General features: G+C 40.9%; 1 protein-coding gene across 6 annotated transcripts in view; it reads left to right on the top strand.

The window, feature by feature from the left end:
• myo9aa (myosin IXAa) overlaps window positions 1-23141 on the top strand; it is a 339254-nt gene that overhangs the window by 220698 nt on the left and 95415 nt on the right. For all 6 annotated transcript variants that reach the window (XM_059945895.1, XM_059945894.1, XM_059945899.1 and 3 more), the window contains 2 exons: window positions 10251-10394; window positions 14814-14853. In XM_059945895.1, the coding sequence (XP_059801878.1) occupies window positions 10251-10394; window positions 14814-14853 (184 nt within the window). The remainder of the gene's footprint in view (window positions 1-10250; window positions 10395-14813; window positions 14854-23141) is intronic.

Raw genomic sequence — 23141 nt, 5'->3', positions numbered from 1 at the left:
CCCGTCTAACTTCCTGGTTACATCCTCGAAAAACTCCAATAGATTAGTCAAGCATGATAAATCCATGGTAAATCCATGCTGGCTCGGCCCAATCCTATCACTGCTATCTAGATATGCCACTATTTCATCTTTAATAATGGACTCTAGCATCTTCCCCTACTACTGATGTTAGGCTGACAGGACAATAGTTCTCTGTTTTCTCCCTCCCTCCTTTCTTAAAAAGTGGGATAACATTAGCTATTCTCCAATCCTCAGGAACTGAACCCGAGTCTAAAGAACATTGGAAAATGATTACCAATGCATCTGCAATTTCCAGGGCCACCTCCTTTAGTACCCTAGGATGCAGACCATCTAGATCTGGGGATTTGTCAGCCTTCAGTCCCATCAGTCTACTCATCACTGTTTCCTTCCTAATGTCAATCTGTTTCATTTCCTCTGTTACCCTATGTCCTTGGCCCATCCATACATCCGGGAGATTGCTTGTATCTTCCCTAGTGAAGACAGATCTAAAGTACTTATTAAATTCTTCTGCCATTTCTCTGTTTCCCATAACAATTTCACCCAATTCATTCTTCAAGGGCCCAACATTGTTCTTAACTATCTTCTTTCTCTTCACATACCTAAAAAAGCTTTAGCTATACTCCTTTATATTCCTGGCTAGATTGCGTTCGTACCTCATTTTTTCTCCCCGTATTGCCTTTTTAGTTAAGTTCTGTTGTTCCTTAAAAATTTTTCAATCATCTGTCCTCCCACTCACCTTAGCTCTGTCATATTTCCTTTTTTTAATGCTATGCAATCTCTGACTTCCTTTGTCAACCACTGTGGCCCCTTTCCCCCCTTTGAATTCTGAATCCTTCCTTCTCCGGTGGATGAACTGATTTTGCACCTTGTGCATTATTCCCAAGAATACCTGCCATTGCTGTTCCACTGTCTTTTCTGCTAGGATATCCGTCCAGTTAACTTTGGCCAACTCCTCCCTCATGGCTCCATAGTCTCCGCTGTTCAACTGCAACAGTGACTCCTCCAATCTGCCCTTATCCTTTTCAAATTGCAGATAAAAACTTATCATATTATGGTCACTACCTCCTAATGGCTCCTTTACTTCAAGAACGCTTATCAAATCCTGTTCATTACACAAGACTAAATCCAGAATAGCCATAATGAAGCATGTCTACTTATTAAACTGCATGTGTAAAGATTTTAAAGATTAGCTTTATTTGTCACATGAATATGAAAAGGTACAGTGAAATGCATAGTTTGTATCAAATCAATGAGGATTATGCTAGGGGCATTGTGGGATGCAGTGTGGCCATGCTTTAAATTCAATTTCATCGTCATCTGACTACATATATACAGCCAAACAAAATGACGTTCCTCCAGACCATGGCGCAAGCACACAACATATAACACACACAACACATAAACCAAAAACATTATACTATAAATAGGCTTATAAAATATAATTCCCAATGCATTTAGTAAAGTGCAGCACAAGTAAACAGTAAACAGCCCAATTCCTAGTGACGAGATCTCGGTGGTGGTAGGGTATTCCTTGGTCTCACAGCCTGAGGGAAGAAGCTGACAGTACAAGCCCTGATGGTCCTGTACCTCCTCCCTGATGGTAGTGGGTCAAAGAGATTGTGGGATGGGTGGTAGGGATCCTCAACGATGCTTTGGATCCTTCATCTGCAACACTTCTGATAAATGTCACAAATGTGGACAGGGAGACCCTGGTGATTCTCTTGGCAGTTTTTACGGCCCTTTGTAGGGCCTTGTGGTCCAGTGCCTTGCAGCTTCAATACCACAGAATAATGCAATCAGACAGGACACTCGATGGTGTTCCTGTAGAAAGGTGTTAGAATGGAGATGGGGAGTCTTGCACTCCTTGATCTCTTAGTCCAGTGCCAAAACTGCAAGCCCACAACAAACAGACCCTAACTGTATCTCTTTGAAATGCGGAAGGAAACCAGAGCACAAGGAGGAAACCTACATGCTCATGGACAACGGGGGAGTCGAACCCCTATTGGTGGTCACATTATGTGCTAACACTGTGCTACTGTGTAGTAAATGTGGATAAATGTCAAGAGCTTTGAAATGTCATCCAACTTTTAACTAATATTGTGTCTTGCAAGTACTTTAGGGAAAACTTGATGCCTTTACACTAAAATATTGGATTGTAATAAAATAGAGAATGCTGCAAATTTTCAGTAGGTCAGGAGTGAAAAATCTCAGATTTCAGTTTATGTCCCTTCATCAGACCTGTTTGAAGCACCAGAGAAACAGTAAGGGTGGAGAGAACAAAAAGAACATCTGTGATAGAGTGAAGACCAAGTGAAATTGAGGGGATGGTGAATGCTTGTTAATCATAAGTGGTCTAGAGCAGGAGGTAGATAAACAAGATCAGAGTAGTTCAAAGCAGTGAGTTAAGGTAGAAGATTTAAGTTTAACACCAAAAATGGGAACCGGCTTTAAAACCCACTGCTGTTTGGAATTGTACCCAGCACAAAGAAAGATGGTTGTGGTGATTGGAGGTCAGTCATCTCGGTCACAGGACAACAGTGCTGGATTTCCTCGGTGATGTATCCTAGGCCCAATCAATTTCTGCTGCTTCACCAATGACCCACTTTTAGTCACAAGGTCAGATGTAGGGATGTTCGCTGATGACTGCACAATTTTCAGTATCATTGCTGACTCCAGACAATGAGGAAATCTACATCAAATGCAGCAAGACCTGAACAATAGTGAGGCTGGGTCTGATAGGTGGCAAGTAAGATTTGTTCCATAGAAATGCAAGTTGATGATGATACCCAACAAGGGAAAATACAGACATTCAATATCTTTACAATCACTGAATCCCCCTATAATCAATACCTTGAGGTTACTTTGACCTGAAAATGAACTCAAGTAGCCAGAAACTCGGTGCCTACAAGAGCTGGTCAACGGTTCAGAAACCTGCAGCTAGTAACTCACCTGACCCTAGATCCTGACCACCATTTATAAGGTTCAGGTCAGGACTGCAATGGAATACGCTTTGTTTGTCCAGATGAGTAAAGCTTCCAAACACTGAAGAAGCTCACACACTGGACGAAATGGCCTGCTTAGTAGGGCACCCCGTCCCCTCCATCCACACACAGTACCAGCAATTTGTACTATTTATAAAATGCACTGCAACAATTGCCGAGTCTACCAAATGCACAACCTATATTAAGGCTACTGGTTGGGCAAGGGCAGCAAAAGCATGGGAACACCACAGCCATTCACCATCACTGGAGTAAAAATCTTGGAGCGCTCTCTCTCTCAGTGAGAGTATACCCACATTTCAAGTACTGCAGCAGTTCAAGAAGGCACCACTGTCTCAATGGCAACTAGGGATGGGCAATTAAGTGCACGTGCAGCCTTAAGCCCATGCCTCTTGAGTAATTATTTTAAAAAATCAATATTAGAAGTATTTGAATATGAAAGAAATTTAGAGATTAAAAAATTCCTTGTCAGTGTGTATATCTCTTAATCAAAAATACACACACTTAGCTCAGAATTTTCTTTTATAGAAAGTTATTAAACTTTTAATTGGCTCAACTGAGTTTTGGCTTTGAGGGCCAGGCAAGTTCATTGGTTTGGTTCAGCTATCTATCATCTGGTATTTTAAAAGCCAAACTGATTTAGACTCATCAATCCTTTTTTTAAGAAAAAGTTTATTCTGTACCATACTTTCTCCTCCTTCACTACATTTCCAAAACCACAATAGTTTGTAATGGGTCTTGATATCATAGAATAGTCAAGTTATATTGCTAAATGAGGCCATGAGTCCCATGATTACTTCTCACAAACTGCATTACCTCATTTTTCTGCATTACTCTTCATCTACCATATGTCTGTCAGTATTTATATTTTCCTCACAGTCCATAATGCTTCCAAATTTTGTCATCTGTGTAACTCTCGCTTCAGCAAGCAGCTTAATGTAGGGGATGGTAGCCTCCTGGCCCGGCCAAACTTAAGAAATCTCGTTTGGGTGGATGCTTCGCAGTACATCCCCTGTTAAAAATCAGTACCACGAAATAACAAACAGTACACAATATACGATTAAATGATTGAGCTTTATAATTCTTAATTTGACCGTATGGTTAGTAAAGAAAACAAAAAAGAAAAAGGGCCCATTCTCATGAAACAGTCTAAGGCACAATGTTGGAGCTCACTGATAAGGCTGTTCGTCCACCATCGACCTCCTCCGATCGTCGCTGACCTTCGGACCCTCGCTTCAAGTCCACTCTGTCTGAGGTCTACCAACTCCCTCCATTCGTGTCTTCTCTCCTCATCTCTCCTCTGCAAAAGATCACGAATTCCCGGCTCCCAGACCCACAAGAAAGAACAACATCCCACTTATTGGCTAGCATGCCCTGTTATCTCTAGTCATAACCCAAATGTTGCTCTACAGATAAACCATTGCCTCAGCAGTGGAACATTGCAGAGAAGCCATTACATTAGCAGTGAAACCTTACAGCATATTACATCTGTAAATTTAGAACTTGTTTCTTCATGTCCCCATTTTTATGCAGCACTCAGCCTTGAGAATTAATGAGCCATTTGACAATTGGTGACATCCCAGTGTGACTGTCTTTTAAAATATCTAGCAACATATTTTCTTTTTTTTGGATACAGGCAGTTTAAAAACTGCTTTCCTATATTTACATTTAGTCTACCTCATTACTAAAGTAAGACTAGTAGTAACTAGTATCTTCCAACATGTCACAAATCAGGAAGACATTTGTTGTGCTGATCTATTTTGTCCTCTCCTTTCTCAAAAGGGGCAATGAGGCCAGTTACTGCCCCAGCTGAGGATTAATGTAGAGCTAACCTGGCCTCTGGCTTTTTACACACGTTAACGGAGAATGAATGCAGTGCTCAGTAACAAAGTGAATGACTGTGCATACTTTCAAATGCAGTCTGTATTAAAGGCATGAGAATGAGATGTTATCACAGCTTATCTGGGAAGTTGACATTATTGGTATATTTTATTAATGCATTTTAGCTGAATTTTAGCATGGATTCAATTGCCTTTGTATCAACTACAGCTAAATATTTCCCATCTTTCATTTAATTTCACTAAATCGGCCAGTTATAACAATGCAGATTAGATTCATTTTTAAATGCAAGGTTATGTGGAAAAAACACTAAGCCAATCTTGTAGCTGCAAAGTTTAGTCTGCAGTAGCTATCTAGAAAATTTGAGTTCTCCTTCCTGACAGTCGACTCAGCTTCACCTCAAAGCTGTGTCCTTAGCCTACTGTTCTCTCTTTGTACTCATGGCTGTATGACTAAGCACCATCGATAAGAATAGCACTGTTGTCAGAATCTAGATGACTAGTCAACACACAGTAGTGAGATGGATTGGCTATTTGAGTGGTGTCAAACAATAACCTTGGTGGCAACAAGATCAAGGAATTGATGTGGACTTCAGGAGAACACACACCAGCCTTCACCGAGGGGTAAGTGGTTGAAAGGGTGAATAGCTTCACGTTCCTGGACATCACCATCTCAGAGCATCTACCCTGGGCAAATTTCTAAAGATTTATGGTGGCGAGCATTCTAGCTGGTTGCATCACAACTTGGTATGGAGTCTCCAATGCATGGGATCACAAGAGGTTTCAGAAGGTTGTAGACTCAGTCAGCTCCATCACAGGCATAACCCTCCCCACTATCAAGGACATCTTCAATAGTCAATGTCTCAAAAAGGTGCCACCCATCATTAAGGACCCTTTCTGTCAGCACATTACTATCACTGGGGAGAGGCACAGTTGCCTGAGGGGACACGCTCAACATTTTAGGGGCAGCTACTTCCCTTCTATCAGATTTCTGATCAGTAGGTGAAAACTATCTTGTCATTCCTCATTTTGTGCCATTTATTTGTTTCTATACCCTGGTAATTTTATGCTTTGTACTGTACCATGGCCACAAACCACTTCTATCAGTGATTCTGCAACAAAACCAGAAGTTAAAACAGATTTCAGGTTAATTTACTTTGTATGATAGTGCAGATACTGTGCATTTGTGAGTGGTAAAAATAAATGGCTGTGGAGTTAATGTGAAGATAGATTGCCAAAGTGTAAACTGATCTCATTGCATTGCTAATTCGTCTCTGAAATGAGTTCATAATGAGTTTGGTGAAGATATAGATATTCAATTTATTGTGCATCCTTTTAGTTGCTTAGTAACCTTATAAAATCTACAGCTGCTTCCTGTGTGACTTCATTCTGAATGTATGGGATTGCCAGCACACTAATAACAACAGTCCTGAGTTCTTCTCTTCTAGTTATTATAGCTATGAGAAACCTTTCATTTTGTGTTCAGATTGGGAATTAAGTTTGCATTGCCAAGATGTTGTAGGGGAAAGAATAGTGAGGGTTAATAGCTACTAAGTAGAGATGTGGATTGTGCTAATATGATAACAAGGAATCACAGACAAATGCATCAGAGGCAATGTCTGAATTTTACAAATTGTGTTAAAGCATGCACCCATTATTGTAACAGAGAATACAATTTGCTGTTTAGGCCTGTGGATAATCATTTTATCCTGTAATCAGGACCTAGTCTGTTACTTAAATCTTCCTGTAGCTGCCATCCTGTTATCAAAATGAAATTTTACTGGTAATCTCGTCAATTGAGAATGTAAAAGATGTAGCACATTGGTACTCAGATAGACCAGCTTTGGCTTTAATAAATCGCCTGTTAGCTTGAACACCAGCTCTGTGTGATCTGTTGGTTTGCTCCTACAAAGGAATAGTTGTACTTTGTTGTTCACTGTTTAAATGATAATTGATCATGCTTATTCACCCATGACATTCTTAAAATTAGTAAGTTCTTACTCACTTTTTAAAATCTCTTCTCTGCCACCAACCCCCCACCTCCTGCAGTCCAAAGTGCCTATTTATCTTGGTAACCTCCATATCTCCAATCTCAGTGCTCCTCCATTTCTGGATTCTGACTTTGACACATCCCCGGTATTCATTACAATGCCATTGATGGCCATGTCTGAGCCTTGGAATCCTCTACATTAGTGGTTGCCAACCCATCGATCGCGATCGACTGGTCGATCTTTGAGACTTCCACAGTAGATCCCGAAAAAAAAATCAAAAATAAATACACAAATACTGTTGAGAGATTGTTTCCGGGTTGCGGGGTTTCAGTTCCGTTCTTGCTGCTCAGTGTGCATGCTTGTAGCTCCCCGCACTACACAGTGTAATTCAACACATACAAACAAGCTGGATGAACTCAGCAGGTCGGGCAGCATCCGTTGAAATGAGCAGTCAACCTGCTGACTGCTGAGTTCCTCCAGCTTGTTTGTACGTGTTGATTTGACCACAGCATCTGCAGTGTACTTTGTGTTTACACAAAGTAGTTCAGTGGTCCCCAACCTTTCCTCATTCCCTGTCTCGCCCACTGTTGAACTTGAACCCACGCAAGGTCATCAATCGCCTAAACGTGGTGATACCCTCGCGCCAGGGATCACTGGTTCGCCTCGGGCAGCCGGCGGGAACTTCCGATGCTACTGGCCCGGAGCGCGGCCGGCGGGAGCTTCCGTTGCTACTGGCCCGGGGCGCGGCCGGCGGGAACTTCCGGTGCTACTGGCCTGGAGCGCGGCCGGCGGGAACTTCCGATACTATTGGCCCGGGGCGCGGCCGGCGGGAACTTCCGATGCTACTGGCCCGGAGCGCGGCTGGCGGGAGCTTCCGTTGCTTCTGGCCCGGAGCGCGGCCGGCGGGAAGTGCCGTTGCTACTGGCCCAGAGCGCGGCCGGCGGGAAGTGCAGTTGCTACTGGCCTGGTGTGGACAGATGGCGCCGCCTCTAAACCTGTTCACTACACCGAATGTTCGTGGACATTCGCAGACGATCTAATTCGGTCTCAGGGTTCCGTAAGTATCAGAGCAGCAACCTTGCTGCGATCTACTGAAACAAACTTTTGTCGGCCGATAGACCCTAAAAGGGGGGTGGGTGGGCGCCCTGTCGCACTTCTCGCTTGGTAGCTCTCTCTGGACTGGAACCACCGTGGCCCTGGTATGGGGACCTTCAGCCCTGACCTTGACCTCTCATCCCACCCATGACCAGCTGCACCAGGCCAAGGTGTCTGGCGGCGGGCGAAGGCTGTCTAATGAGACAATGAAGCCCTCAAAGCTGCTTCGGTACCCTGAGTCCAAGCACCCCACACTTAAAGACAAACACGCTGAGTTTTTTTGAGCAGAAAAAACGTTGGCAAGTGGGACAGAGGCTAAGTGCCGAGAGCCGCTAAAACTACGTTGCAGAATAGACTGGGCATAAGTATCCTGCTTCGAGTATCGCTGTACTGTATTCCCGTCATGTTTAACAACACCCCCCCGATCAGCCAATTGGCAAAAATATTGTCAATATTAAACTGGTCCGAGGTGCAAAAAGGGTCTGTACCCCTGGTGTTTATACATTATTTCTACTTCTGGGTTGCGGGGTTTTACTTCCGGTCTCTTCTGCGCATGCGTGTAACTAATCGATCTGGGGGTCGATCTCGCCTTTGACCATGGCCAAGGTAGGGGATCTTGGGCTTAAAAAAATGTTGGTGACCACTACTCTACATGAACCTGTCGTCTTTAACGCTGCTCCTGTTTGAGAAAATCTTTGGCTTGTTGGAGGCTTGGGAACAAATTTTATCTTACTTAACAACATTAATGTAACTTTTTTGTCATTGATCTCGACAAAATTGAGGACAGAAGGTTGGAGTACTGATAGAGTTGTGGGAAGGTGCTCCTGCTAAACTGTTAGCACTGCGGATAGCGTAGTTTTTATCATGGTCTTCCTTTCCATAGTCATTGAGTGGTCCAGCATGATGACAGGCCCTTCGGCCTAACCCAACCATGACAATTGTTCCCTGCTTCTCTGACTCCATTTTTCCCTTTCCTTCCCAGTTTAAGTTCTTAATTTATTAATGTTTACTGTCCATCTGCTTCTAATTTAGTATTGTTTGCTCCTTTTGCACGGTTTCTTAATCTCACATTTCTGGTGTGGGTAAGTACAAATTCTGTACAGTGGGGATGATGGGGAAGTAATGTCAGACCTACTGTTGAGCTCCTGCATTCTGGTATTCTCTGCCTGCATGTTCAGAAGTTAACCCAGAGTGTGGTTCACGAGGATCTAGCTTGGATCTCCAACAGTAATGGGGCTTCACCTCACTCTTACTATCCTATTAACTTTGGGAACCTGATTTTAAGAAATATGAAACTTTAATCCTTTCTCACATTGCATATCTGTTTTCATTCATGATAAGTTTGATGGGTTTTTTTCTAATTTACATTTCAGCTTTTGGTTCTATCGATTTCCTATTTTCAGTGTTAACCTTGCAGTGTAAGGTTTTTGATAGAGCACTTTCCATTGTGTCTCTACATTTTTGTTGAGGATGTGACGAATCCTATTTAAATATGTGTATTTGACAGATTCAATTTTACGTATTTCACTTTCATTTAAGAGGTCAGAAGCCTTGGTACGGCTTTGGTACTGCCTCAATATGCATGGTGTGCTTACAGTTAGAATTGTTCCAGGATTAATTCAGTTTGATTTTTTTTTGAGGAATGATTGATAAAGCTGAGAAATGTTTATTAGAATTGACAGGATATGGATCAGTCTCTGCTGCATTTCAGTAGATCAGGCATAAAGTCTCAGGTTTTTAGGTGTTATTGCCTGAAATGGAGTAATCATACTTTTCCAGTTGAGACAAAATGAACAGATCAGAATAAAATAAACACAGGAACATGTTGGAAATACTCAGTAAATAGCTAGCTTTTGTAAGGAGAAAAACAAAGCCAACGACTGATGTTAATCAGTTTCCATTACAATATTGATGAAATAGTCCCAAAGTCAAGTTTAAGATGCTGTCGGACTTTTCGGAAGTATCACATTTCAGATGTATTATTTGAAATGAGTACAGTTACATCTTATGTAAAACCTTTGTTTAGATCCTGAAAAAGGGTGATGAGTCAATGTTGTCCTGCTGAAGGGTCTCAGCCCAAAATGTTGATTGTACTTTTTTCCCTAGATGTTGCCTGGCCTGTTGAGTTCCTCCAGTATTTAGTGTGTTGCTTGGATCTGCAGATTTTCTCATTTGTTATTTTGCTTTTGGTCTTTCTGATGCTGATGTGCCTGCTGCGTTGTACCATTGCTTCCTTTTTTTTGGATCTGAACTTTCATTGGCTTTCTTATTTTTAACAATAACATTCTTCTCTTTGTTTTAAATAGTGACCTGCAGGGAATAAACTGGAATGGCAGAGCAAGTGTCCAGACTTCAAGGATCACCAGTGGCCATTCCTTGATTGAAGATGAGGGGATTTTTCTCAGTTCTGCTAGCACTAAGCTATTGGAAAGAGCTCACGGTATTCTTATGTAAGTATGCAGTTTCTGTAGCTATACGAGAAGTGCAAATAATTCTTGAGCTCAGATATCTTATTGAAGTTCTACAAGTCCTTTGTGAGAGCACACCTGGAGAGTTGTGTCAGTTTGGTCTATCTACCAGGAAAAACAATTAGTAGATAGAACTCAGCAATATTCACTGGACATCTGCTATGTTTGGTGTATAAGGACAGATTGATGAGACTGTACCGATATTCTCCAGAGTATAGACAAATGAGAGGTGATAGGAAGTTATGGTACATTATAGGCCCTTTGGCCCACAATGTTGTGCTGACCATGTAACCTACACTAGAGAATGCCTAGAATTTCCCTAGTGCATAGCCCTATAGTTTTCTAAGCTTCATGTACCTATCTAAGAAGCTCTTAAAAGACCCTATTGTATCCACTTCCACCACTGCAGCCTGCAGTGCATTCCAAGCATTCACCACCCTTTGTGTGAAAAACTTGCCCCTGGCATCACCTCAGTACCCATTTCCACGCACCTTAAAGCTATGCCTCCTCACGTTAGCCATTTAGCCCTGGGAAAAGGCCTCTGACTAGCCACACGATCAATGCCTCTCATCTCTTTGAAGTTTGCAAAATTCTTGCAGTTCTAGTTGCAGGAGTCTAGAACTGGCTCTCTCAGTATGAGAATAAGCCAGAGAATGATAAATCTTAGGAATTCTCTACATTCCATTCTATGGAGGCTTATTAAGCATGCAGAATTGAGACGGAATATATTTTAATGAAACTGAAGAACATGAAGATTATGCAGAAACAAAACACTGCTGTAGATGATCAGCAAAAAAATCAATGAATGGCAGAATGGTTCAAAAGAACAAATAGCCTCCTAAGAATCCTGTTTCTTACATTCATAATTTGCATTATAGATTCTTGTATAAACCATGAGTACATGGATTCTAGTTGAATGTGCCATTGTTAATTGGGGCAGCCACTTATTTGGGACAATACTTAACAAAAACTAATCAAGAAAATGGCTGATATTCCCTTTGTTTATCTGGGGCACTATGCCACTTAATGGGGACAGGAGACTGTTGCCAAATAGTTTCTAACAAGCAACAGTCGCATGCGCTTGTGTGGCTGTTCAATACTTCACCATGCTTTGAGTGAACAGTTTTTAAATAGTGTCACTTGTGTGGGCTTGTGTTCAAAAAGCAGTGATTTTTGTCACTGACAGTTGCTGAGAAATAACCAGTAAAACAATTCAGAACCACTTACCTCACTGTGATTTCAAGTATTCATGCTTGGAGGTGCCAGAAGCGGCCGGGAGTGAAAATGAAACTGTTTCACTACTTCAACAAGATAGTGTTACGAACCCCGTAACTGGGTCACTTACCAGCAAAGATGGAGACGTCCGTTGAAGTCTGATGATACTATTTTTAACAGTATTTATTAGTAAAAATACACAAAAATAATATCAATGCAAAGATACAGATAATATACATCGTCAATACTAAATCTAAAAGTGCGGGTATAATAATAAACATTAAGAAATAAGCTCTATCGTTGTCTAGGGGATAATGTATTGTCCGATGGAAATATAAAGTTCACTCAGTTCATGCAGGCTGCAGCCTTTGGGGACCGCTGTGTTTGCAATGGGTGGAGAGAGAGAGAGTTTTGGGAGAAAAACTTGCCGATTTTCCTTTTATGATTTCGATCCGTCGGAGTCTCGTTGGTGTGGTTCACTTGTGGCCTCTCCTTTAGCTAAACCTTTCTTCCGTGATGAGCCCGCCACCCTGGCAAGGGAGGACGCACACGAGCCCCCACCGGCTGTCGCTATAAAACGCTGTCACTGGATTTCTAGCGTTTCTCCTGGTGCGTCTAAAGGGGTTGTTCCCCAGACCCTCTTTTATCCTTACTCACGGGGTCTCAGATGTCAATCAGGTTGGGATGATGCAATCCCTCAACCAGACCACTCTGGTTGTCCCCTGAGGATTTCCAATGAATAGTACAGTACTCGATACACAATTCCGTCTCCAAGAGACAATGGCCGTTATCAGTGGTTCTGTTTCGCTGAGTTCAGGACACATTCCAAACCTTGTGTATTCCGGACGTGTCTCTCTCTCATTTCCTGGGTCTCAGACCCGAAATAATAGCAATCATGCGATTCTCAAAAAGGAGGGGGCGACTTTGTACCCTTCGGCCCCTCAGAGTTGAGTCACATTCATAACAATAGAAACTATGAACCGTTTGAAGGTATTGACTATGATCTTAATGTTATGATGATGCAATTATCAAAAGCATTTTGTATGAAGGCAGTCCATTATCTGTGCTTGGTGTCTGCTCTGATTTTGTTCATTATTTGCAGTTGATGAAAAAAACATGGCAGCATACACTAGATGAATTCCCCTGTCGATAACTATTAAGAACTAATACACAGTGTGGTGCGAGCCACACGATCAATGCCTCTCATCTCATTGAAGTTTGCAGAATTCTTGCAGTTCTAGTTTTCTAATTTATTTGTATTTAATTTCATTTCAATGCACAATTTGTTACTCAGTTAAATGGTAGGAACTTTGTCTTTTTTTGAAAACTTTTTTTAACTATATTAAACTTTAGCTAATTGGGGCACTTGCTTAATTGGGCCAAAATGTACTGATCCCAATATATCCCAATTAACCAGAATTCACAGTATATGAATTGCATTCTTGTACAACTCATGACTTTATACTCGATTAAATAAATGTTTGCCCTATTTAATTGAATCTGGAATCTGGACTGTGATACACTGAAGTTTGATATTTCCAGATCAAGAATACAGAGTCCTGCTCTAAACTGTTGGAAAATGAGCAATGATCATGCTTTTTATTGGAAGCCTTGCCAATATGGTGCAAGATTATCAGAAATAATGACTACTTGGTGGAGTACAATGTTGGTGGTAATGTAGATAAGCAATAGGCAGTCCCTTCCGGAATGAGAGTAAGATGCTGGAAGTCCAGAGCGGTGCACACAAAATGCTGGAGGAACTCAGTAGGTCACACAGCAACTATAGAAATGAATAAACAGTTCACATTTCAGGCGGAGAGCCTTTTTTGGGACAGGAAAGTAAGGGGCAAGATGCCAGAATAAAAAGATGAGGGGTAGGGAAGGAGGATCGCTAGAAGGTGATAGGTGAAACCAGGTGGCTGGGAAAGGTAAAGGACTGGAGAAGGAGGAATCTAATAGGAGAGGAGAGTGGACCATGGGAGATAGGGAAGTAAGAGGGCACCATGGGGAGGTGAGGGGCCAGAGTGGGAAATACAAGAAGAGGGAAGAGGGAGGGAACAAAAAAAAATACCAGGAAGAGGGATTATTGTATGTGCCATCAGTTATGAGGTTTAAACGTTCTGGCAGAACCACAGATGTCTGAGACTTTGAGGGAAGTTGCTTTGTTATACACTCACTTTATTAGGAACAGGAGTGGAATCCAGTGTTGTCTTCTCCTGCTGTAGCCCATCTACTTCAAGGTTCAATGTGTTGTGCAGTCAGAGATGCTCTTCTGCTTACCACTGTTATAACATGTGGCTATTTGAGTTACTGTCGCTTTTCTGTCAGCCAGTCTGGCATTCTCTTCTAACCTTTCTTATAAACAAGGCATTTTTGCCCACGTAACTGCTGCTCATTGGATTTCTTTTGTTATTTTTTACACCATTCTCTGTGAACTCTAGCGACAGTTGTGCATCTGAGATACTCAAGCCACCCCATCTGGACTAACAATCATTCCATGATTGAAGGTCACTTAGATCACCTTTCTTCCCATTCTGATGTTTGATCTAAACAAAACTGAACCTCTTGACCATGTCTGCATGCTTTTATGTATGAGTTGCTGCCACATGATTGGTTGATCAGCTATTTGCATTAACAAGCAGATGTACCTAATAAAATGGCCACTGAGTGTAGATCTAATGTGTACTGTGGATTGTATGTTCAGCTGCAATGCTCCTCAACTTTGCCAGAGCGTATCATTGCCTCCTGGGATGTGAAGTCATACTGCCTCTCTGTGTATCATATTTCTAGTGAGATGTGTGGAAGTTAATAGATGTTTAAATCGGAAACAAAATGATACCTCAACCTAACATGAGGTAACTGAAGGCCTTACATTTAGCAGAGTTTCTTACAAATATTTTATTTATTTGAACAAAACACTGCATTGGACATTTCATGACAGATCAATTGTATCTGTATGTAAGTGCATGGTTTGGTATTTCACCTGCTTTATTCCCTCATGCTCAGGAAATCTTTCTGAAATGTCAATATATTCAGATATTTTTTAACAAGGCTGTTTGATCATTAGTCTCTTAAAAGTGAGTGAGTGAAGCAATGCATTAGGACAGTTTGTTGTACACTGACAATATCTGATTACAGTAGAAAATCATTGTTTGCCTGTTCTAACCCTTGTTGTTCTCTGACTAGGAGGAGTAAGAACACAAAACCCAAGCCAGTATTGCCAAAGGTGAGAATGTATGCTGTTCATCTTAACCTGTACAAGCTGATCAGTTGTTATAAACTATACTGCCTATTACTCATTGTTTCATACAAAGGCATTTTTTGTTTGGTAAAGTGACTGTTCGAGAGACAGTGATAATCTTCAAGTTTATTGTCATTCCACTGTACACATGTATTCTGCCAAATGAAACTAAGTTCCTCTGGAGCAAGATGCACAACACAGTCATATAACTCACAAACAGCACAAAGTAATATTACCAGAGATCAATTAACAAATAACAAGTTACATTTATGACACAAGTTTAAAAAGTAAATAGTGTAATGTATTGGCACTTTATAGCGTTGTACTGTTGACAGATGAGCCGAGACATTTGTTATTCATTACTTTTGCTCCTTTGTCTTCCCAACCCCCATTGTTTCCCTCTGTTACCCCCCTCCTCCTACTCCACTCACTGAGTGCTTAATCAGTGGGACAGCATGAATTGTGGCAGTAAAGCTGAAAATGATTAATTATCTGTGTAAGATGATGAATGCACTGTTATTTTTGAGTTGGCAAGCAGCTTTCCTCCTTTCAGCTTGGTTACCAAAGATGGAAACTAACAAGCTTGCTGATGAGTGAAATTTTCCAGGTCTTTCAGTTATCTATATTCATTCTTTGTAGCTTCACTAACGTTTACTAAATTAAAACCTTGCATTGGACCTGAAGCAAAATGTTCATAATTTTGTCAAAGTGATTGTGAAAAATTCTGCTGATCTAGAATCACTTCACCTTTAATTGTGAGTTGTCAGAAAATAATTTGTCAGATCCTACCCACTTGCGCTTGATGAGGTTTGACTCTCAGTGGAGATAGTATTCAGTGCTGCCTTGATGATAGTTCTTGAGGACAAGATTCTAAACCCAGGCATCTTTCCCAGTGACTTTCCTTCCTTTGTTAGATTTGCAAATCATCTCCAACCTCAATGAAATCTTTTCCCTGTTCTCTTTGAAGGCCTGACCACTAATGCAGTTGTTGCAGATCAGCCACCTAACCAGTTCCCACTCTTCCACGCTGCCCTAACTGAATGAATGTTGGTGATTGCCAAACACATCACCCATACTCAATCACACAGACAATTCTAAAGCTATTTTGGGGATAGAGTGGAGATGGTGTGTGCCTAGAAAACGTGTTGCATTGCATGAGGTGGTATGTAGCATAGGGGTGACACAATAATGTAGCGGTTAGCGTAATGCTGTGCAGTTTAAGCTGTAAGATTGTGCTTCAGGCTCAAGTGTGTTGGTCGTTAACTCAGGTGATACATTTTACTTTATTTTTCCATGTACATGTGACATTTAAAGGTTATCTGTAGCTTTAATTTTATCTTTTCTATAATGCAAAACAACATCATTGATACATGATTCAAGAAATGCAAATTGACAAAATACTTATGTTGATTTATTTATTCGCTTTCTATTTGAATTACATGAGAGCAAAATTTATTCCATATCCAAATTTTTTGGGTAGAGGTTTGTAAATTCTGCAGGGGCTGAATTTCTGTAATCTGAACAGCTGTATGTGGGAGCTGCCTAAATTCTCTTTGGATATTCAATGCATGCTTTTCCAGCTCTTGGCGCATAATACAGAACTTCCGCCCTCACAGCTGTAGTGAGCCAGGTTCAAATCTGACTCAGTGTTTCCCTGTGACAGCACAGGTTTCATCTGGCCATTCTAGATCCTCCAGTATCACGTAGACACTCAGATTGGCATGTTAGTTGGCCACCGTAATTTGCCCCTTGTTTTTAGGTGAGAGGTAGAATGTGGAGAGATCTCTGTAGATACTTGAAGGGTGGCGTGAATGTGATGAGCTGAAGAGCCATTTTCCGTGCTCTGTGTCTCTGTGACTTCTTTCCTTAAACTTCAGCAGCCTGAGGATTATACTCAGAATTACAACAAGAATGTTGATATGCCTATCAGCTGAAATCCAATTTGTCTTTAAATACAGTGCTCATAAAAAGTATTCCCCCCGCCCCCGCTGCCCTGGAAAGTTTGCATGTTTTATTGTTTTACAACATTGAATCACAGTGGAGTTAATTTGGCTTTTTTGACGCTGATCAACAGAAAAACCTCTTCCATGTCAAAATGAAAACAAATTTCTACAAGTGGTCTCAATTTATTATTATTATTAAACACAAAATAATTGATTGCATAATTACTCACCCCTTCAAGTCAGTATTCAGTAGCTGTACCTTTGGCAGCAATTACAGCCTTGAGTCTGTGTGGAGAGGTCTCTGTCAGTTATGCACATCTGGACACTGCAATTTTTCCCCATTTTCCTTACAAAATTGCTGAAAAACTGTTAGATTGCATGGGGATTTTGAGTGAACAGCCCTTTTCAAGTCCAGCCACAAATTTTCAAATGGATTGAGGTCTAGTCTCTGACTTGGACACTCCAGGATATTAACTTTGTTGTTTTTAAGCCATTCCTGTGTAGTTTTGGGTCATTGTCTTGCTGGAAAACAAATCTTCTTCCAAGTTGCAGTTCTCTTGCAGACTGCATCAGGCTTTCCTCCAGGAATTCCCTGTATTTTGCTGCATTCATTTTGCCCTCTACTACCTTCATAAGCCTTCCAGGTGCTGCTGCAGTGAAGCATCCCCACAGCATAATGCAGCCACCACCAAGCTTCATTGTAGTGATAGTATGTTTTTTAAAATTTTACTTTTTTGTTCAGCATAACCGAACTTTCAATTTCCAGATACATTTACATTTCTTCCCCTCACAGGTATCAGCATCAGAGCACTTCCATCAAAATATAGACATCACCACATCATCCTATACAAAGCCCTTATTAGTATAGCAGACAAGTTTACATCTACATACTGCAGAAAAGGTTGCCATGTTTTATAAAAACTATTTGTTTTTGAGTGTATGATACATGTCAAAAAGTCCAAAGGAATGTATTCCATGAATAATTTACGTCAACCAAGAAGTCCAGGGACCTGAGCGGATATCCAACAAAGTAAAATGTTCTTCCTCACACAAAAAGTCAGGATGTTAAAAAGTTTTTTCTGATGTGCATTAATAATACGACTGCTGGGTAAGCCTAAGAGAAAAGACACTGGGTCCAGTTCAAGCTTCATCTTCAGAATCTTTTCCACTTCACCCAAAATATCACTCCAGTTCGCCTGAAGTTTGGGACAAGTCCAAAAACAGTGGGTGAAAGTTCCAGTATTTACTTTACATTTAGAACACATTGGAGAAACACCCATCTTGAGACAATCTGGAGTCAGATGGGCTCTATGCAGAATTTTCAGTTGCAATGCTTTAGTTCTATTACAAACTGAAATTTTCTTTGCATTATCACAGATGTCTTCCCATGTTTCATCTGTAGTTTCTACTCCCAGCTCTTCCTCCCAGACCTTTCCCAGCTGCTCAGCCTCTCCACAAGAACATTCGCTCAGGATGCTGTAAAAAGTACTAATGGAAACTTCACCCTTAGAACAAAACACCCCCTTTTCTATGTCATAACTATAGAAATCAGTTAACAATGATGTTTTTTTCTGTATATGACCTTTTATCTGAAAGAAAGGAAAAAGATCCTTGTTAAATTTCTGTACTATAAACAAACAAATCTCCTAGATGGAAAATATCCTTAGAAATCCAAAGTTTAAATTCAGAATCCATTATGCCAGGCTGAAAATCTGGACTGCTGGTTATTGGAGTGAAGGGTGATATTTTTGCTGTGTTGCCCTCAATTTGTCGCACCACCCTCCAAGTTAATTGCTATTGGATTGCGACAATATTCCTTAACTAGTTTCATCTTATTGAGGAAAAGCAAATTAATAAGAGGGCGTTTTGCTTGTGAAGCTTCAATGTCTAGTCAAATTGAGGAGGGGTCCCTGCAAACCCAGTCAACCACATAAGATAAAAAAGAACTTAATATTTTTTGATGTCTGGAAAATCCAGACCCCCTGGACTACTGGGAAGTTGTAACTTAGACATTTTAATTCAGGGTCTTTTTTGTTCCAGCTGAAAGAAACAAACCCAGCCATTTATTTTTTTAAGAATTTGTTAGGTAAAAATGACTGGAATCATTCGTATTGGGTAGAGCAGACGAGGAAGAATGTTCATTTTCAGCCAAGCTAAGAAATGGGAAGGGTGCTTCATTGCTCAAGATCATGTTTGATTTTGTCAAATAACTGTAAAGTTAGATTTGAACAATTGATCAAACGTAGGTGTGATAAATATGCCTAAGTAAACAAATTTGTCTGCGACCATTTAAAGGGGAAAACACCCTGAGTGTCAGGTACCTGCTGCAGATTCCCCAGAGGCATAGCCTCTGATTTAGTAAAGTTGATTTTGTAATCTGAAAAGGCACTAAATGAATTGATGCGTTGTCTAAGGTAGTGCACAGATATAGCAGGGTTTGATGAGAAAATTAGAACATCATCCGCATACAATGTAATTCTATGTGACTTTAGTCGTATGTTTGGAGCAGATATTTTGGGGTCTTGCCGAATAGCCTCAGCCAATGGCTCGATCACTAGTGTGAAAAGTAGTGGTGATAAAGGGCAGCCCTGCCAGCTGCCCCTCAGAATACTAAAGTTATCCAACCTAATACCATTAGTGAGAATCACAGCCAAAGCGTCATTATAAAGAACCTTCACCCACTTAATAAAATCATTGCCCAAACCAAATTGTTCTTAAGTGAAAAAAAGATACGGCCATTCGACACGATCAAGGGCCTTTTCTGCTTCTAAGGAAACCACCAAGCCGTCCACTGTCTGTTGTTGACTTGCCTGAATCACATTAAGTAACCTTCTGATATTGTTAGATGATCTACGACCTTTTACAAAACCTGTTTGATCCTCTTTTATAATGAAAGGTAACACAGTTTCTAATTGCAATGCTAAGGTTTTAGATAAGATTTTAAAGTCAACGTTTAACAATGAACTAGGCCTGTAGGAGGCACAATCTTCAGGGCTCTTTCCTTTCCTAAGAATTAGGGAGATATTAGCTTCTGTCAATGATGGTGGGAGGAGACCATAATTAAATGCATGATTGAACATGTTTAGCATAGGCTCTGATAATAACCCTGTGAACTCTTTCCAGAATTCACTAGTGAGTCCATCAGGACCAGGGGCCTTCCCACTTTGGTGCTGTCTCACAGCTTCCTGTATCTCACAGAGCATTGAGGAGGGACTCTTGTTCAGAAGAAATGCCAAGGAGATCAAATTCCTGAAAAAGGAATCCTCTTCATTGTCCATCATTACATTACTCAGATTGATACAATTTAGAATAAAAATTCTTAAACACGACATTAATCATTTTAGGATCACTAATGATGGCTCCTGTCCCATCCTTAATTGAAGCAATATTCTGAGAGGATTTTTCTTTCTAGCTAAATAAGCCAAATAACTACATGGGTTTTCACCATGTTCAAGCAATTGTTGTTTAGCAAATGTCAATTTTCTTTTGGCTGCATGTGTAAGTAAAGAGTTTAGTGTACAACGTAGGGCTTTGATATAATATAACTTTGCTGCAGAAGGCTTATTAATATAATCCTTCTCAGCTGCCGCAAGCCTTGCTTCCACTAGGCATTGCTGTTCCGCAGCTTGTTGCTTCTTACTAGCAGAGTAGGAGGTAATTAATCTGATTGCATAGGCCTTAGTGCTTTTCCAGAGCATCGATGCACTACTAGCTGATTTGGAGTTAATAGATAGGAAAGTTTTGAATTCAGAGGTAAAGTAGTTTATATATTTATTATCTTTTAGAATAAAAGGATTCAGCCTCCAGTGTCTAGATCGTGCTGAATTATCTTTGGGCTTATTATTTAAATATACTGCTGCATGGTCAGAAATAGCCATATTTTCAATTGTGCAGGATACAAACTAAATCTAAGAGCATTTTGGGGGTTAGAAAAAAGTCTATTCTGGTATAACACTTGTGTGGATTAGAAAAAATGTGAAGTCCTTGTCAGAGGGATGTAACAACCTCCAGACATCCACAAGTCCTGGTTCTCCACATAAGCCCATGATTTGTTTGGACTGTGAGGGACCACTAGGCACTCTGTCCATCAATGGGACCATGAGACAATTAAAATCCCCACCTACAATAATGTTTTGTCTTGAAAAGCTTGTAAGTTTGGAAAAAGCATCTGTTAGGAATTTGAGAGGATGAGCTGGAGGGCAGTAAACATTGAGAATACCATATTCCTCTCCATATATTAAAGCCTTAACAATCACAAATCTCCCATACTTAATGCAGTCTAATAACTTAAAAGATAAGTTCTTCCTAATTAAAATGGCCACCTCCCCTACTCCTGGTATTAAAAGATGAAAAATAGACTTGATCAAATCCACTCTGTTGCAGTTTTAGATGTTCTTTATCATTTAAATGTGTCTCCTGTAATAAGGCTATATATCCACCCCTTCCTTTATCAGGTTTAGTAGGATTTTCTTTCTCTTGATTGGTGAATGACTGCCCTTAATGTTCCAAGTGCACAATTGTAATCTATTACTGGTCATAACCCTTTATAACAATCATTTGACTGGAGGAGAAGAAACCCGTCTTAAGATCATCTGAGCAGCAATAAGTAAATAAAAAAAAACACACAAAAAAGAACTAAGTGCTAACAGTGCTGAACAAAAGGACTTACCCCACACTTAAAGGGGATGTCTGAACCTTCTAGCACCCCATATTCTGCCCCATTGCCAATATGGCATTTAACATAGTCAAAAATGAAAACGGCGTAATTTATCAATCTACTGATTTGTTACCGTCATGTTTAAACTCCTTCAGGCTGGAGCAGCACTGCTAATTTAAACAAATAATGAAGCTGTATTAATCAAAACAAACTCGTTACCCATCCTGTAAGATATCTTGCCGTCGAGTAATGAAAAAGTAAAATAAAGTGACCATCGATCATGTTATCATCCATAACTAGGACTACACAATATACTGTATACATTCTTTAGCCCAACGTGTCCACAACAGTTTTAGCTTTGTCAGGGGAATCAGATATCTTGGTGGTCCCATTGTAGGTGATTTTCAGCATCGCTGGGTATAGCATGAAGTACTGGGTTCCGGATTCTCTCAGCTGCTTCTTTACCTGGTCGAATTCCTTGGGCTTTCGGATAACGGCTGCCAAAAAATCCTGAAAAAACATAAGCCTGGATCCCTCATATATTAAAGCTGGGCATCAGTCCCACGACGTCTCGAAGCCTCCATCACTCTGTGCTTATCACTGAAATTATGGAACCACACAAGGACAGGTCGAAGGCGTTGGCCCAGGCCCAGTTTTGGAGCCAGTGTACGGTGAGCTCTTTCCACTTTAATGCATCCGGTCTTGGTTTACAAATCAAGGAAATTAGGCAGCCAGCCTTCAAAAAACTTCGCTGGCTAGCCGCCTTCTGTACCTTAAGGTAGACCGATGATCCTTATATTCTTCCTCCTACCTCTGTTCTCAAATCATCGATATGGTCACAGGTTTTGAGCTTGCTTTTCCAGTGCCCGGATGTGGCTTTGGGCTTGATCAGCTACAGTCTGTACCGCGGAGACTTGGCCCTCGGCCTCGGTCATTCTTGTATCAAGATTTTTAAGCTCCAATGTGTGGTTCTGGAGTGTTAGAGAGAGTGGAGCCAGCTTCTCGTCCATCATTTTGGATATGTTCTCCGTAACTTCCTGAATTACTTGATGAAGAGCAGGGTCCAACCTGTTAGCCAAGCTAGCAGCAGCGAGCTCCTCAGCTCCGGGCGAGTGCTCTGTGCTGTCCATCTTGGCTGCCTTCTTAGTACTTTTCCATGGCATGGTGTTGAAGCAGCTCAAAAAAATACTCATCAATGTTCATGTTATTAAACCTGACACGGGCATTTAAAAAAAAGTTGAAACGGATAGGTTTATATGCAGAATTATCAGTGTTGTGGTGCTGAGCTAGCAAAGCAGACCTTCCACTGCGCCGCCATCTTGAAAACCTTATCTGAGTGATAGTATGTTTTTGATGATGTGTGGTGTTTGGCATACACCAAACATAATGTTTAGACTGCTGACCAAAAAGCTGAATTCTGGTTTAATCAGACCATGGAACCTTCTTCCAGCTGACTTCAGTCTCCCACATGCCTTCTGGCAAACTCTAGCTGAGATTTCATTTGAGTTTTTTCAACAGTGGCTTTCTCTTTGCCACTTTCCCATAAAGCTGCGACTGGTGAAGCACCCGAGTGACAGTCTCCCATCTCAGCCATTGAAGCTTGTAACTCCTCCAGAGGTGTCATAGGACTCTTGTTTGCTTCCTCACTAGTCTCCTTCTTGCACAGTTGCTTA

Source organism: Hypanus sabinus, chromosome 21, assembly GCF_030144855.1.
Source record: "Hypanus sabinus isolate sHypSab1 chromosome 21, sHypSab1.hap1, whole genome shotgun sequence".
Lineage (NCBI taxonomy): Eukaryota > Metazoa > Chordata > Chondrichthyes > Myliobatiformes > Dasyatidae > Hypanus > Hypanus sabinus.
The sequence above is the reverse complement of the archived record's forward strand: the minus strand, read 5'-3'. Positions and strand labels throughout refer to the sequence as shown.